The sequence below is a fragment of the Pelmatolapia mariae genome, linkage group LG1 (genome assembly GCF_036321145.2).
Source record: "Pelmatolapia mariae isolate MD_Pm_ZW linkage group LG1, Pm_UMD_F_2, whole genome shotgun sequence".
Classification (NCBI taxonomy): Eukaryota; Metazoa; Chordata; class Actinopteri; order Cichliformes; family Cichlidae; genus Pelmatolapia; species Pelmatolapia mariae.
The window spans coordinates 37,683,940-37,702,529 of NC_086227.1; the positions used below are offsets into that span (position 1 = coordinate 37,683,940).

At 39.3% G+C, this 18,590-nt stretch overlaps 1 protein-coding gene across 1 annotated transcript in view; it reads left to right on the top strand.

Moving 5' to 3' along the window:
- Positions 1-18,590, top strand: part of LOC134631753 (neural-cadherin-like) — a 307,958-nt gene that overhangs the window by 188,854 nt on the left and 100,514 nt on the right. Inside the window, exons 25-26 of the mRNA XM_063480307.1 lie at positions 761-990; positions 12,052-12,329. Of these exons, the coding sequence (XP_063336377.1) occupies positions 761-990; positions 12,052-12,329 (508 nt within the window). The remainder of the gene's footprint in view (positions 1-760; positions 991-12,051; positions 12,330-18,590) is intronic.

Sequence of the window (18,590 nt, forward strand, 5' to 3'; positions counted from 1 at the left end):
CGACTTCAATTATTTGCATATACACAGTGCCAGCTTCTGGTTATTATTCATGATTGTTTTGATCCAAAATCTGATGATAAGTGGTGTCTCATGGGAGTTGCAGGGCCATCTACTGCCAGAGATTTGGTTACTCCTGCCCAGATATTCACTGTGTTGGCCAGGTTAATGCTCCTACCTGACAGACTAAACGTCTGTGTCGGTGGAATAATCTGCTAGGATCGCCTGTCCAGTCTTTGAACATTTGCACGAGTCTTCGGGGTAATTTTTAAATTTTGAACAACTGGAGTCAGACTGGCGCTGAGAAACAAAAGAAGAGTAACATTTTTTCCTCAAAAGTTCACAGCATTTTATGATTAGAACTGAATACAAAATCAGCAAATACCTTTATTGACAGGAACTGAAATGGAACTCCTGAGCACTTTCTTCACCAACAAACATACTGTAGGCACACTGAAACAAACACACAGGAAAACAGACGCAAAATAACTTACAAACAAGTGATTTTATCAGATACAGTAAGCCTTTTGAAATAATTTATCATCATAGCTCTAGTCTGGAGTGTTGTGGACTATTTTTTACTTTAGCAGTTTGAAAATAATTGGATTTATCCTTGAGCAGGGGCGGAAATAATGAGGCCACTTACAGTTCCAATTCTGTGTGTGTGTGTGTGTGTGTGTGTGTGTGTGTGTGTGTGTGTGTGTGTGTGTGTGTGTGTGTGTGTGTGTGTGTGTGTGTGTGTGTGTATGTATGTATTGCTCAGACATCACAGCGAAGGAGTTCATTGAACTGAGGGGGAAGCAGCGGAGCCGCTACGAGCTGCTGGTGGACTTCCTGTCTGAGATGCTCTCGGTCCCACCTGATGATGTCAACATCTTTAGCCTCATGGACGTGAAGGAGCGAATGCTGGATGTTCGCTTTGCTGTGCATAGTGGCCCATCTTTCCTTCAGCCCGAGAAAATGCATGGTTACCTGGCCGCTCACAAGCAAAAGGTAGGTTATTCTTTGTCTAGTTTAGGCTTTTCTCGACACTGACACTCAGTTTTCTCATAATAAAGGCCACTCAACCTGATTATTGGCCGATCTGTTGACAACACAACCTCTCGAATGACGCTCAGGTAATCTAACCAAGTGTACGTCAGTGAGCAAGTGCACTGCAACGCCACTTGTAGGGCAAGACACTATGGTTGCAGTTGTTGGTTGCAAGCACAAGTTTTGCCTCTGGCAGTGTTTTGGCTGATGTCTACATTAAAATCTAACATATCAGTTAGCAGTCAAAATCTGTGACGTTTTCTCAGTTTGCTGGATGCATGATGCGGCCTGACAGTCACAATTCTAGACAATACAAAGAAACCAACCAACCAACCTAACTGCAGCAGAGATAAAACAAGTAGTGTGTCAGATTTGTCAGATGACCTCACCCGGAGCCACAGATGGTGACTAACAAAACAACCAGCTAAACCTAAAGTATAGTACTGCATACAAAACACTCCCCCTAAGCCTGTAACACAGGTGCTGTCACCAGATCTCCACACCACTGCTGGGTCATTTGATCTGTCATCGGTTTTAGTTTAGATTAGGTTTATATAATAACATATTGTGTTAACCTAACCAAAATATTACTGCTTTGTTAATGTAGACCTAGTATTCTTACTGTGCCTGGAACTGGAAATATATCCAGGTCAATATTAGATAGCTAGCAAATGTTAGCTAATTAGCCCTAATTAGCACTCACTTCTTGTTCATCTAAAAAAGCATAACTGACACACCCAGTTCAAAAACACACATAATTTTCTGTACTTTTGTATGTTTCCACCTTGCTGGCGGTTTAACTGGAGAGATTTTACACAAAATGTATTTAAAGCATCACCGAAGTCGGCAAACTTGCTTTGGAAAAACACATTTGACCTGATTTCTATGCTCAAAGCCTTTTTGAGAGAAAAACATATAGTTTATCTAAACTTCTATGCCTCTATAACTATACCTGGCTGTGGTTTTCCCTCCCCTGACCCACCAAATGCCAGACTGTGGCTGTGTTGTGTACAGCTGTGTCATTTGACACCTGTAGCACACACTGAACGTGCCCCTGAGACAGAAGGACCTGTCACGGTACAGGAGCTGCCAATCCAGGAAGCAAAATGATAACATTGCTGCTTGATGGCCATGTAGGTGCTGAGAGAAAGCACAGTGGCGTATTCTGACTTGGTGATGCTCATCAGGCTACCTATCAAAACTGCTAGTTGTTGTCTGTAAACAATAAGCTGTCATAAATGGGGAAAACCTGTCTCACCTGCTTCCACAGCAGTGTAGGCGGTGCTGACATGCAGCAGTAATATTCACCAAATAGTGCTTTCTGCTGTGATCTCTATTGCTTGAAAACAACTCCACTTTGCAGCCCTGACAGGCCAATTGACCTACAAAAAACAGCCCCAGTGCATCAGTTGTCTGTATTTCCCACATACAGTTTAAGTGAAATAAGCTGCTTTCTGTGGGTTATGATTTTCTGCCTACAGCTGGTTCCAATAATAAATTCCTCATAACCATTATTAACCCACTGATAGTCTGTACATAGGTAATATTAATTTTTATAATCCTGATTTTTATGCTGATGATACCTTTGTATATGTGTTGACTCCACCACAAAACTGTACTCCCCCAAATGAAAGCTGCTTTTCAGGGCAGCACACCTCCAGTTGAGTCCATAATATTTGGGCTTTTTTTTTTCCATTTTGCACATTTTAAATGTACCTTTTTAAAGACTAAGAACGACAATGTTTACAATCCTATCTATATTGGACAACTGGGAAAAAGTATTATGCTTGCTTATTTTAGAGACAGAAAGATAAAGAAATTAATCTTTATGCTTGTACCGCCTTTAAATTACTGAATACTGTCCAATACGGTGCATTTTGATTAATTACGCAGCTATCACCCCGACCTGTTAAATGAAAAAGACGAATGGTCTTAATTGGCAGCAGTATATCTATGTTTTTATTTATTAAAACACAGATGCTCACTAATCAGTTCAGACATTCAACTTTCTTAGTTGAGGTCAGAGGCAATTATCCAATAAAGGGAGAGTTTGGATTCTCATCATGACTCATAACTGGGGAGTACTAGTTTCTGCTATGCACCTAAATATTGTGAAAGCTGAAAATATTTCTCCCTGTTTAAGTTAGGGTTGGTTTTGTGTGGAGTGGAAATAACAGTTTTAAGTAAATGAATTTTCTTGAGTCTGTGTTGATGTAATTTGTTCAGGTCTCTCTAGCAAAAGAAATCTCGATTTTTGGCACAAATAAACTTAACCAAGTAACAAGTAAAAACAGATGCTCATTTGTACTGACAACTTCATTTATTTACTCTGCAACACATTAGTGGTTGTGCATGACAAGAAAACAGGCTGGCACAGCCAAGTGAGCATCAAAAGTGTCTGAGAAATTGATGGATTTAGGTCATTTTCATCTACATCATGTCTCATTAAAGTGAAAGCAAACCTCGTAGGGAAAGACACCAGCCTTGACATCCAAACTCTTCAACTTAATTTCTCTTGCACAACACGTCTGTAAATGATGTTTTTGACTGGCAGTTTTTGTAAGTGCAGAGTTATAAGATTGATGCTCTTTTTATTTATCATACATTAGCCTGGAAATAAATATGTGACAAGGCTGATGATACAAATGGAAGTGTGGCAGCATCTGTTGGGCATTGGTTAGACATATGATTTAAAATGCTGAGTGAAGTTAACTTATCAAATAACATTTGGTTAAAAGAAACAAGAGCGAAAGAGGGCGAGAGAGATGCCTCCCATGAGTGACCTGTTGGTTATACGTTTTCTACTATTTTTACCCACTAAAGCGCCATTAAAAAATTTAATGTGGTTCCACGCAGTTGCTGTAGCTCAACAACACACGTTCCCATTCGAAACTATGAATCAATACATGCATATTGTTTATAAGCAACAACTTAGGCTGCTCTTGTTTTTCATGAAAGCTTTGCAGCTTTTAATAATTTATAGTTTAGTCCAATTACTCCCTGACAGATATAAGCAGCAGTGATTCATAAAGCAATGCTATAATTAGCAGTCCAATATTAAATGCATTTGAACAGATTCTGCAGTTCTGCGTACCACATGCCACACTCAGAAAACTTGTGTTATTCAACACACTAGTAAATCACAGAGTGGTGACTCGAACAGAGTAGCTGTACTGAGTGATGCCTTAAAAAGGTGTCTGATACGTTTTGTTTTGATGACTCAATAATGAAAAAATGATTTCAATAGCAGAGATGAAATATTTGAGCCAACCTTCATCTCCATAACCACCCAATCCAACAACACTCTCAGGGCTATGTGGATGACACATAGTCCTGTCTTTCTTTATAAAAGTCAGACATGAAGCTGTTTGTTACCTTTTTTTATTTAGTATTGTCATTTGGTATCTGGGTCTAAGGTTCCCCCTAGAACTTGAAATTAAAAGGTTTCCAGTGGAGTTTTCACAAAGAAATTAGGTATTAGATTGTTGTATCCTTGACAGGTTTTCTTCTTCGTTCTCATATTTTGCAAGGTATTGAGCTTACGGTGTATTTTTCCCTGAAAAGATTGTTGGAGGTAGTTGGTGCTATGTAATCCATCCATTCTTAACTGCTTATCCAATTCAGGGTCGCTGGGGGGCCAGAGGCTGTCACAGCTGTCAAAGGGTGAGAGGTGGGGTACAGTCTATCAAAGGGCTAACACAGGAAGACAGACAATCATTCAAGCTCACATTCACACCCACAGCCAATTCAGAATCACTTGTTAAACTAACATGCATGTCTTTGGACTGTGGGAAGAAGCCTGAAAAGCAACAGGCAGAGAGAAAATGCAGGTTTCTGGAACTTCTAGTAACATGCTATTTTGTTATATAAACAAAATAAATAGGATTAAATAAAAAGTAATATTGGGCCTTATCACTAAGCCCCATTACAAGGTTCATGAGATGATTAGCAGTTTTGCTTACCTCCTGATTGACAGTGGCATGCTGAGATTTCACTCAGTCTGTTGATGTGCTGAAACATCAAAATTTGCATTTGAAAGTTTAAGAAAACAGTTCATATCTTTTTTGAAACCTTAAGGAAATCAAAACTCAAAGCAAAAAGCACATGATACTGTTGTACAAGTGCCAGCACTGAGTCTGAATCCCCCTCTGGACATGGATCTGATTCGAGAACAATTCTTTAGGCTGGAAACAGCTGGTAATTCAACACAAGTGTTTGGTTGAACCGTTCTCGTGTATCCAAATGAACCAGATCTGCTGTAAACAATGTAGAGTTTAATTTAACCACTCTGTGCGCAGCAGGTGTGAAAACACCTCAGGGTGTGATCACATCTTGCGTGTTTCTCAAAAGGGCTTTCAGTGTTTGCACTTTTCTCCAGCAGATTGCTTTTCGACTGTGTTTTTAACTTGGTCACATTCAGCATTAAGTGTACTGATCACATAGACTGTGAAGAAGTTACAGCTAAATACTGGAGTTAACCTTTCTATGCATAGGCATTTGATTTCTATATATTGGCTTCCTGACACATCATAAATCTTTGTCTCAGTAAAGAGGGTAACACTTGCTAATGGCGAGAAGTTATTATTTAGTTATATGTTTCGATTAAACTCACTAATATCATAAATGTGGTTGTGTGGTTGCCATCTTTCCTTCATGATCATTTTTTTAAATTTAACCTTTATTTATAAAAGTAGTCCCATACCACATCCACATCATTGTGGAGGTATTTTGGCTCAGTTTTGTTTAGCAGCATTGCTTTACTGCTTGCTTAGATTTGCATGGTCAGAGCTCGGGGTGAATTCATTGGGGGGTCCACTCCTGGAAAGACTTCTGTTTTTATAGAAGTGGTCACACTTACTCACAATTACTTATTAAGCTGCATTTGATTAGGCTGATACCTGTCCACTTATAGAAGAGGGAAAAGGTGTATTTAATTTCTCACAGACCACATCGAGTCCTGTGAAAACCTTTTATCATTACTATAAATACTGGAAGGTTTCAAAGCATTATATTAAATCTCCATTGTTTGTGTGAATCAGAAAGAAATGCTGTTGTTTTGTTCTAAAATGCTTTGCCCGTAAGCGTATTTTTGTCTTTGTTCGTTCCACTGTGATCTGTAAATTGTAAAGCACGCGTGATTGAAGTAGACTGACTGAATGTGGAAAAGCCGCTGAGCCATCTCAGGTTGTTTGTCATCTGTTTTGTGAATGGGTGGTGAGCTTCGTGATTACACGTGTGCTTATTTAGACGAAAAGGAAATGTAGTGTTTTTAATGGTCAGGCTCTATGTTTCTAGAATGAGTTTGATGCCCGTAGTTTAAACTATCTGGTTAATTTAAATAGAAAAAAAAAACTGATACAAAAATGTTGTTATTGGTTGATTTAGAACAGATGTTGCTTTCCTGAGCTCAAGGTCATCTTGTCCTCTTGTTTGACATTTCCATAAACATGATTTCATGAGAGAGAGTTCAGTCCTGAATGTTACTGCATTCCATTTTATTTTGCTTATGCTAAACCCTATCTTACCCTTTGGTACCACAAAAACATGCATAACTATGTTGCATTTGGCCTCCCGTACTAATGTACTGAACAACATGTCAGAGTGTTACACATACACATTCTACCCACATGTACATTTTAAACAATATAGCACTAGGACTTGACTTGTTTCATCAGCCTTCCCAGTTTGTAACGGCAGGGATGAGTATATTTATCCAAACAATACACTTCTGGTTTAAAGCCCTTTTTTTGTGTGATGCCATTTATGGTGTCCAAAGTTTTACCTCAGCCTTTTGTAAGAATTCAAACCATTTCTGGTATGTGGGACACGGGAAGGTGAGACCTGATTTTGACCATTGTACTGGATTATTTCTGGGCCAACCAGGAAAAGAAAATATATTATACTTCATGGTCCATGAGTATGGAACATCCATTTAAATCCAGCTTAATTTGACTCTAACAGAAATACACAGTGTGTAATATGCTTGTAATTCAGTACTTTGGCTATTGCACAAAAGAGAGGAAGAGGGGGCAAACAACAAAAAGAGAAAGGGAAACAGAGCTGTACTTTGTTGTGTACAGTTATATTTGTGTATTTAATTGTATATTGTATTTCTAAATTACATTTATAGAAAGGAAAGGTTGTATTAAAAAAGATGCATTCCACCACTGCAGAAAAAGAGTTGGTAGAACACAAACATTTTACTATATCACACTAATGCCCCCCGGTCGCTGGCTTCAGTCAGACCTCATTTCACGTTTCAGAAGTCTGAATGGAAGTAGGGGACCTGTGTGTGTGCATGTGTGTGTTTGAGAGAGCCTGAACCATAGACGTTGAATTGTATGCATTTCACAGCACAGAGAGCTGAACTGGTGTCCTCAGAGGGAAAGATGAGCTAGTTTGGATTTGCATGTGTGTGTCTGTCAGGGAGGAAACAGTGAGAATCCAGCTGTGGTCATGGTGGTCAGCTCAGGTCATTCGCCACACTCAGCCCTCAGCCACTCAGCGTTCTTTTCAGTTAACCTCTTGTTGTTTCACGTGACTATCAAAGGATGGAAAGATTTGCAAGTGTACAAATAAGTTTCCAGGATGAGGAAAGCAGAGAGGGAGAGAAAGATGTGTAAGTGGTGAGGTAGCCGGGGCTTTCAGGTGTGATTTGTGAGCAGAGCGCGGAGCGTTTCATCTGAATTCAGCCAGGTTCTCCGGAGAAGACATTGATCAGAATGAGATGTGAAGCGTGGCGAGAGAGGATGAACGAGAGTCGGAGAGATTGGGGAGGGTGGGGGAGATTGTGAGGGGGTGGAGCTGGATGAGAAAGAAAGAGGAAAAGGAGGGGGGGTGTAGAAGATGAATCAGTTCTTATTATTAATGTTCTCAATTCTCCTGTAATGCCTCAGAAGTAGGAGGTTTTTTTTAAAAAAAAAGTCTTTATACCCTCTCTATTTCTGCTTGCTCTACCTCTATAATGGAAGTTATCCCTCAGTGTTTTCAATCCATCACGCTCTACTTGACTGTTAATGATACTACACTGGTTTTTGACGTTTTTTTAAAAAAAAATCATCGGTATGGTGCTCAGATACCAAGGTTCATGTTGTCATTATAGTAATGTGGCCCCAAGGGCAGGGGAGAGGACTGAGGGAACTTCTTAATGCAGTGGAACAATAGTCCAAGGAACAATAGATCCCTTTGGTCCTTTATTCCTTGCTATACACACTGTTCTGCCTTTGAAATTCAGTGCATGTCTCAATGGAGACCAGATACAAAAGATGGAGCACGCTCATGTCTGTGCAGCCATTTAGGCTTCTGGGGATGCAAACTCCAATGTAGAGTACAGTAGTGTCCTTTTAAAATAAAATGTCTTTCAAAATAAAATGATTAAAAAAAAAAAAAAAAAAAGAATGACAGATCGACGCACGCTGCAACTGCAAAGAAGTTTAAAAAGTTGTGCATTATGCATAAATAAGAAATAATGGATGAGAGAGAGGGAAACATCAAATCTCTTCTTCTTTTGTGAGTATTTTGAAATGCCTTGTTGGTGTGCCAGAGTAACAAGAAATACTAGAATGAGCAAAGCCCTCCATCTGGTGCCACTGAATAGGACGGGACCAATGTAGTGATTTCCTGCACACATGGCTGTGTAAGACGCTAGCAGACAAAAATCAAAAGTTATTTTCAGCTCACCTACTGCTTTAAGAACCAACTGACAGCCAGCATGACTCTGACTCCACCGCAAAGCACCTTATCCCCAGATATCTTACTCCTCCTCATACTCCCTGTGTCTGGCATTCCCCTCTTCATTGTACCCCTTTCTCTCCTTTCCCTGCGGCATAGTCTGCCTCGCAGAATTTGATTTATGTGCTCAGTGTGTCGCAAACACTTTTGCTAAACTGCATACATACAAACATACAGTCTCTGTCTTGCACCTCCATTTATACCGCTCTCCACCAAGTTCAAACCATGTCATCTTAACCGTTTGTAAAAATGTTTGAACATCTAAACTGTAGAAACCAGCACATGTAGTTCTCTTATGCAGGTCACGTTTCAGTCTACTGCAAATGATGACGTTTGCCCTCCAGTTCCAGCAAATATTCAAGACAATTAGAACTTTTTAGCAGCTACACTCAAAAACGTCCACCCCTGCTGGATTCCATTACAATGTCACAATGGTACACAGTACACAGCAGATGCCGTTTTGTTCAATCTGAGTTGCATGCTGTGCTTCAGATATATTTTTTGAGATCAAAGGCACAGCTTGAAACATAAAATTTTGTAAAGCTGAAATTGTTTTCACTTATTACTTTAACAGAAACCTTGGAGAGGACAAAAAGCAATAGCTACTTTATCCTCATTACTGTACTAACTACATTCATTTCAGTGGAGGAATATGTCAGTTATTGTTTATCTTGTCAAGATATGATGATGGATATGGTACACCATTGTACACATTGTGCTATTTTTGTAAATGCTGAGCATACAGAGCCAACAGCTCTTCCACCAGTGTCCAGAAGTTGCATACGTATGTCTTGTTTAATTAAATATACATAACAACTTGAGTCTCAAGTCACTCGAAAGTTTTCCTTGAAAGCCAGGCTGCTATTTTTATTTAGCCTTAACAAGGTGCTGCACATCGCTCAACATAAACATACAAATGGATATTGTACACTTAAGATTTGAGAGTGTGCCTGGAGGAAAACAACACTGGAACCATTGATAAGTTCAGCTTTAATATATTTGCTACATGCCAACAGGTTAATTAAAAACATTTCCTCATGTTGATTGAAAACCTGCATAATGTTTCCTGCAAACCAAATGAGCTTTTGCAAATTTTGTATATAGAAATTACATTTCTTATATGATTTTCAGGCAGATAGATAGGGTTGCCAAACCATGTTTGGCTAATAGTCTGTCATAATACAGTGCACAGTGACACAGACCAAGGGCACGGGAAATGGGATTCAAATATCCATAGCTATATATGTGTGTGTGTGATCATCTATAGGCCCCTTTTATTGAGCTCTCATGCAGCCAACCTCCTTTCAAATTAATTTGCTGTAAGAATGCATATACCTTCAGCAGCATTAGATGAGAGAAACCAATGAAGAGAAGCATTTGTGTCTGAGTTGACTATGAAGTACAAAAATTAATGACACAGGTAGTTTAAATGAAAGAGGCGAGTTTTGAATGGAAGGACATTACTGCTAATAATGTCAGATGTTATGAGACATCAGTCAGAAATATAACTGATCCATAAAACAAAATCCTTATCAAAGTTACAGTCCCTGCAGCACTGCCACGGAGAATAGGTGCAATAACTTTACTGCATGGTTAATCAGTGCGATCGATTCACACTGACTAAAGTCCAGCCAGTCTAGAACGTTGAGCATAAAGTGACCTGCTTTCATATTCAGCACTATCTACCCCCAATATGTCTGTATGTGTGTGCTTGCCCCTCTTCATGAGCACACAAATGTGTCCACAAACTCAGTTGACCTCTGTCGGCTTTGCCAGCGAAGGTCGACTCATCCAAAAGCATACAAACCACATACAGTTTCCATTTAATTTTCCTTCACATCACTTTATCAAATTGCTCAACCTGGAGAGTCATAGTTTCCCCTCTGCTTCATCGCCATTTAGCCCACTTTTCCAGGAGCCAGCACAGAAAAATAACAGAATTTCTTAGAAATGAACTGCCTTCGGTAATCCGAACACATTCACACACCGAGTTTGCTCTTATCAATATTGTTCCTAACTGGTCGTGCATCCAAGTCAGACATTCGATGTCCAGCTTACATCTGCATGAAAATGAGAAAATAACTTGATTCAGAAAATTATAGTTACTACAATTATTTCACTGAAAAGATTCAATCATGACTTTTTGGGCCAGACAGTAAACATAATACACATTGAAATACTTTAACGGGTACACAGGCTGCACCATAATTCGATCAGTTACGGCAAAAGAGTCCAAACACTTTAACATTAAAGCTGGTTTGGAATCAGTTCATTTTCTCTTGCAAGTCGAGGGATTTGCAGCCAGCGTGGAATAACAGATAAGCATGGTTTTACTCATCTGTTTCCAAGGAAATCAGTTTTCACATTCTTGATGTTTTTTATTTAAATTGGCACGCAGCACCACAAATACATCTAGCTGTCAATCAAAGTAGATTATCAGGTAATCAGGGTGCAGGTGAATGTGTGATACCCCCTCACTCATCAGGTGTTACACAGATTTTGCTTCCCGATTTGGGCCGACATCTAATGACTAAACTTGGGTTACATTTACCCGTGTAATTACTTTAAATACTTCTCACCTACATAATAGTGAGTTGTACTGAGAGCTAAAGTTTGTCAAACTAACTTTAAACTTTACTTCAAATTATAAATAGCTCGCTTTACACAAAAGTCAGGCCAACATTATCCCACACACACTCAAAGGATTTAGTCAAACCTGACCTGAGCCACATGTTATTCTTGAGTGTGTCTGATGTGATCGTCACTGCAGCTGCTTCATTGTGAAAGCTGTCAACACTGTCAGTACTTACCATACAATTTTAGCGCTTGGATGGGTGTGCAGAAAGTGCAAGCCTATTCTCAGAAAAGTAGGCATATTCTGTGAGGAACTATTAAACGAGACCAAGTAAAATACTCGCAAGTGGGGTTTCAGTATGTAGCTGTTAATGTTTTTGTGTTACATCGTAGATGACAAAGTGCAGAGGTCTGGGTTCATTACCAGACAAAGGTCCATGTTACTCGTCTTTGTCCATCGATTCAGCCCAGTCGGCACAAGTGGGTGAGGTTTTGTTGATTCTCTAAAGTGTCTCCTAACAGTTCATGCCTGTGCAAAGGGAAATACACCCTGTTGTGCTATTTACAGACTCAGAAGTAGAGGTCCAAAAAAATCCATACCATTACGATGCCCGCTGTGCTTGGAGCAATAAAAGTTCGACTAAAATTTTACCCTGTGTTTTTACCATGACATGACAGTCTGCCTGATAAGTGCTCTCTTTTTCTCTTTCCATCCAGCTCCAGTCTTTCCTGCAGGTCAGCGTGTTTCAGGTCCGGGTGGATGAGTGTCCCAGCTCCGAGTGTGGCGGGACAGGTGGCTGCTCCAACACTTTGAACGTGCGGGACACGCCCACAGTGGTGGACTGTGGGACTATGAGCCTTGTGTCTGTGACAGTTGAATCCACAGCGGTGTGCTCCTGCCCAGGCAGAGAACAGTCCCACCAGCCCTGTGCCACATATCCCAGAAACCCCTGCTACAACGGTGGAGTGTGCGTGGACACCCAGCATGGCTACAGGTGAGTCGTTTTCCTCTGCTTTGTTTTTAATCTTCTTTTCCTCCCTCATCCCCGCTAGTCATTGCAATGGTCTACGAAAGGTAGACCATTGCATACCATACCATACCATAAATGCAAGGTTTTTTTCTTTTTGTCACAAAGTGCTCCTCATATGGGATCATTACACTGCTGGGATGTTGTAGGGTCTGTAGTTTACAATATTAAGTACACTGAGATTACTGATCATGTTAAAAATTAACTTCAAAATGCAACAGATTGTTCAACCGTCACAGTTGCATTATGACACTCTCAAAATGTTGTTGTTGAATGTCCTAATGTAGCAGCGCACGAACTGGAGCAGGTTGTTTTTAGTTGTTTAGAAATATGTTCACGTTAATAATTAATGCCCTTTAATTTCACTCATTTGCAGAATTTTGCAGAAGTAAAAATTATAAATTATTATACTCGTGCAGTACTTGTAAAAATCTAAATGGGCTGCACAGTGTGCACATCATTAGTGACCTTACACTAGTGCAATTTTTCTCCTATCACTACATTTATGCCTAAATATAAAGTGTAATTAGATGAAAAGCTTTTCTGACTGTGCCCTCATCCATGTCACTTAATGACCTTTATTTCTCATCAATCTCAAATTTCCTTTTAGGAAGGTAGCAAAGTGAGATGTTCACTGTCATTGGAGAAACTGGAGAAATGATTTGGAAATGAAAAAAACCAAGAATGTGTTTTTGAACATTATTTTGCTGTAGAGGAGCACTTTGTTTGTTTTTATGCATGTGTATTTTCATGATATTTTTCATATTTTGCGACCAAAAGGGTTTATTGTTATTAATTTTACCGTTCATTTTCTCCTCCAGCTCGTGTCCTTATATTTGTGCAGATATTCACTGCTTTGTTGAAATGAAATTGATATAAAAACTACACAGATAATGTCCTACTGTCTTTACAACATTTCAAAGTGGTAACAGAAAATGACTGACAGTAACAGAAAAATATTAATAATAAAAATAAAATAATAGTTAAAATTAGCATAACTTTAGGAAAGCTATCAGGGCAAAACCCAAAAGACGTTCTTTAAATTGTATCCTATGTTTTGTTGGGTTAGTCAGTCCAACAACTGCCAACTGCTGATACACTGTGACTAATCATGTGCAAATAGATTCAGTTCTTGTTGGCAATTTTTTTTAATTGCATTATGAAAGTTAATTATTCTTTGAAAGTTAACTTCTCAGGAAGGAAGGCCACTAACTGAACTAAATAATGATAAATCAATAAGATGCTTGCATAAAACTGCATAGAACAAAAAAAACATCAGACAGTCATATATGTTTGTCCAATTGCTCTGCGGTATTGTATACATTCTCCTACTTGCTATATAGGCCAAACATCCTACTTATGATCTCAGAACAAGAGGACAAACAGGTTCTGGGTAAATGGTGTACCTGGTTGTTTCTATTCTGACAGTTTTCACTCTTGTGGATTGAGGGGAATGTTGAAGAATCTTGTGCCCCTGTTTTGATGGACTAATGTTGTAAATTTCAGCAAGGAGACTTAAAGATGTAAATATTAAAACCAGCGCACAAATTTGTAGTGTCATTTTAAAAACTGATTTTTTACAAGTAAATAATGCATTCAGTGGGAACTTTAGCAGTTGTGGTATATCACACCTTGGTATGCTATGTATTTATGTCAGGATGGGTTATATTAGAGACTAACTAACCACATGTGACTCGCTGTACAAACTCTATGGCATAGGTTGTGCGGCGGTTTTGGACACACAAGCATAGAGACCTATGCATTGTTGGTTCTGGTCTTTGAATTTGATGTTTGTTCGTTTTGTTTTTCGGTTTTTTGGTCATCCCTTTCTTTAAAGCATAAAAAACTAAAGTAAAATTTCTACTGATTGGACAGTCATTATGAAGAGCTCGCATTATAAACCTTAAAGTTATCGTGCCGTTTGACAGATAAGGTCGGGTCACATTGTACTTCCATGTGATTTTCAGTGACATCAGAACAATAATTCTTCTAAGCATGAACTATTGGAAAGGCATTCAAGAATGACTAATCTCAGAAAATTAGAAATGCGATCACATGGCTAATACACAGGTGTGGTTGTAAGCCTCTCCACTGCTTTGCTAATCCCCCTGCTTGTTGAGGGTCAGCCTGGAGAGCAGACATCACAGATATAAAGAAATCCCAAGCATCTCGGGTTGTCATTGAAAAGCGAGTGCACTGCAAGTAAGCCTGTTCTGAGGTTTGAATGCTCTTTCCTGGCATTGAGATCAGTCAACATCTTGTAGGGTTGGTTTATTTTTTGCCAAGGTATTACTTCTGCCAGACATGAAGAAGTCCCAGTGCTGCAGCTTTTCTACTACCTGAACTACAGACTAAATAAGTTGTAGAGTGTGGGATGTATGGCAGGAAGTCAGGTTCCAGTTTGGCTGCTGTCTTGTTACAAAGAAGTTGAAATGCCAAGAGAAAGACAGTGATCACTTATTACATTCAGTCAGCGTAAAATCAGTAACTGATTAATTTCCAGCTTTCAGTGATGTCTTGCCACAGTGCAAGAAAACAAGAGCTTTTATGAAGGGAGAAGATGGAAGCTGGATGGAAATTAAAGGCTTGATAATAACCTATAAACATATGCTTTTGAGACTGTGATGGAGAGATGAAGGCAGAGCTCCTGTGGTGTGTGTATAACTACATTCACTCATGCAGTCCTGACTTTAGACGCTAACTCGCAAAGGACGGTGATTAAAAATGTAAAGGAAATTATCATATCAAAATAAACGCCTTGCCCGGTGCCACAGAAGGAAATCTTTATTTTGCACAATGGCAGCAAATGTTCCAATAATCCCATAACTCCTGAGCTCTTAATTTAAACTCCCAGCCCTTTTCTCACTGAATTTCCTCATTAAGAGCGTGCTGTTCCTCACTGGTGGGTTGCAACAGTAGGTGATGCTGAATTAAAATGAATTTGCACATAGTATTTTTATTCATGCTAAAGGGAATTCTTGAACCTTGTAATAGCTTGTAACAGCTGTTAGAACTAACATACATCTGGTGGAGGAATTTTAATTTTGAGTGGGTATGTGTTGGCAGGGTTGCCAGCAGCAGGTACAGTACGAGGCAAAGAGACTTGCACCGAGCATGTTTGAGACCTTTCATTTCCTTGCCCTTGATTTCTCATCTACTAGTTTGAATCTACTCTGTAACATTGTGTTATTTTTGTTATTTTTACATCATTGTTGTGGTTCTTTCTACATTTAGTTGTTTCTGTAACTGAAAAGCATGCTTCATTGGGCCGAGATGAGGTGACTGGCTTGATCATCGAAGAATATCCCTTTTCTTTGCCTTGAGAAACTCTTGGGTTGCTTTTGCAGTTTGCTTTGGCTCATTATACATTTGCACATTGTCAGATCAGTTTGGCAGCATTTGGCCCAATCTAAGCAGAGACTACAGCCCAGTACACTTCAGAAATTATCCAGCTACCATCAGCAGTTACACCATCAGTAGAAACTAGTGACATAGTTCACTGGCAGCCATGTTTGACAGATGATGTGGTATGTTTAAAATCATGAGCATTTTCTCTCCTTCTCCAAGCTTTTCTTATTCCATCATTCTGGTACAACTTCATCTTAGTTTCTTCTTAACAAATGTTTTTTTTAGAGCTGAGCAGCACATGTTTTCTGGTCTAATCAACCTTCCTTCTTGACTGTAACGAGTGGTTTGCACCTTTTTGTGAGCCCTCTGTATTTCCATTCGTGAAGATGTGTCTTAAATTCTAGACTTTGACAATGATATAGTTAAGTCTTCGAGCGTGTAATTAACTTGGCTAGATGTTGTAGAGAGTTTTCCTGAGCAAAGCGATCGTCCACTTTTCTTGTTCTGTAGTCTTCCAGACTTAAGATGTTGCTGAGCTGGTCAGTGCGTTCCTTCTTTTTAAGAATGTAATAGATTTTATTTTGACACTCCTAAAGTTCTTACTCTCTCTTTGATAGGTTTAATTTGTTTTTTCAGCCTAATGACAGCCTTGTTCATTTGCATTGACCTCTCTTTGGGCCTCATATTGACAGTTCTGGTGAACGCTTGCCAACTGCAAGTTCAACATTTAACATCAACTCCAGATCTTTTGTCATCTTAATTTGTTATGGATTAACAAGAGAACCAACCTCACTTAGCCATAAATCTCCTTTTCAGTCAATTGTGAGGGCCGAGTATAAAAATGTCTGTTTCCTTAACAGTTGACACAAAATTTGTGTTGAATTCCTTGAATTTAAGCTGAAAGTCTTCAGTCACATCTTGATCATCAACTGTGGAGCTCAACAGAGACAAAGTTATTAAAATTGTCATAGTATTTATAGACCTATAGGCTAAAAGATATTTAATGCAGAATAGCTGCAATGGCATACGATGCTTCCTTCCAACCACAACCAGATTCAGATCTCACTTTGGCCCAGGTAGACCTTGTCTGTCAAAACTATAATATTAGTGTTTTTCCTAAACATGCTTAGCGATTATGTGGTATATGCAGAGAAAAATGTTATTTAGACTAAGGTGGAGTGTGAAAAGTGATCTAGATTGTTAGAACTGTTGTTTTTGACTGCTCCCTAATTGATGGGGCATCATGCTGTTACCTGGGAACTACACCACGGAGCTTAAGTGGAGCAACGAACAATGATGTGTCAAGGTTTCTTATTAATTAAGCAAAGTCTGTGAACTCGTTCAGGCTGGCAACTCTGCCAAACACACTAATATTCCTCACTCTCTTCATGTCATATGTCAAGCACACCCCTCCCACCTTGCATCGCTGCCTGCTGTTTCAACCCCTCCCCTACCCCAACACCCACTTGTACCTTCCAGAGGGGATATTTACTCATCATTCCCCCAATTTATATGGACTATATTTGCAGTGAGTGATGAGCTCAGAGCTTTTACAGCAAACTCAAACTGCATCCTCCTGCTCTAATAATTAGTTATCTAAAACACGAGTTGTCTGAGTGAACTGTTATTGCTGATGTGCCACCCAATTTGCTATCAGTGATTCTTTGGCAGAAAAATAATCTCTACCAACACTTCACTTTTACATTGCAAAGCACGATTAAGGCATATTAGCCTGTCAAAACCTTCCTTGATGGCTCTGCCATGTGATCAGGTACAACACTACAGTTTTTCTAAAAGTTTTGCTCTCTTTATCCGTGCTTTCAGCTAGCAGCTACCAGCCTGCTTTCAGCAATCACACTGTATTGAACTGCTCATTTTCTCTAAATATTCATACGCTTCCCACACACTTTCTAAATATCCTGCTATATTCTTGGGTTTAAAGAATTTGAGTGAAAAGGACTTGGGACAGCAGGAGACAGTTTGACAATTTCGACTACACAAAATAACCTTATTAGCACCAAAAGGCTCCAACACGACGCTCTAGTCTGTATGTGTCTGTCTTGCTTGCGGCAACAGTTCAACACTTGAATGACTGCTGCATTCATCCTTTCATACAAATGTCAGCGCCCAGCTATACAGCATCTAATTTTGCATATGGGCACTCACAGCAACAGCAAAATGGAAATCATCCAGACTTGAGCACGAGTAGCAATTGGGGTAAGACAGGAAATGATGTGAAAATGGAGCAATGGTTTTCTGTTTTGACGTGTTGACAGGGAAGCCACTGTCATGGGATGACACCACAATGTCAAGCAGATGTACAAGGGATAAGGTGATGGGAGATTGCTTGAAATTCCATCTGTCTGGGTGAGATAAATCTTCCACACCTTCTGTTCCATAACTGTTAAGATGGGTCAGAATCAGAGGACAAATTTCCCCATGAGGAATATTAAAATATACCTCAAATGAAACCCTGGGTGAATGCGTGGACATCTTAAGAATTTAGAGTTCATTAAACTGCCTTTCTCTTATCAGAATTTCCAGAACTTTCTGAAGGTTTTATAATATGACCATTTAATCTAAAGCCCGAGTATGTGACAATAAAAAACAACTAACCCACACTGAATATACTTGAGCTTGAGTTTTTCAAATATAGAATCACTTTCTCAAATTTAGCATAAACCGCCATGTTTTGCAACATTTTGGTTAATAATATTTAGTTTATACTACTTCCCTACATGTTTAGAGGTTTAGCTATGTGGCCTTTCCCCAAGCCACAAGAAAAAAAGATTTTCAGAGTATTTTTGTGGAGCACCAGCTCCTGTGTGCTCCTGCATTGCTTGCTGTTATAAATAGAAACAAACCTTTCACAACCTCCTG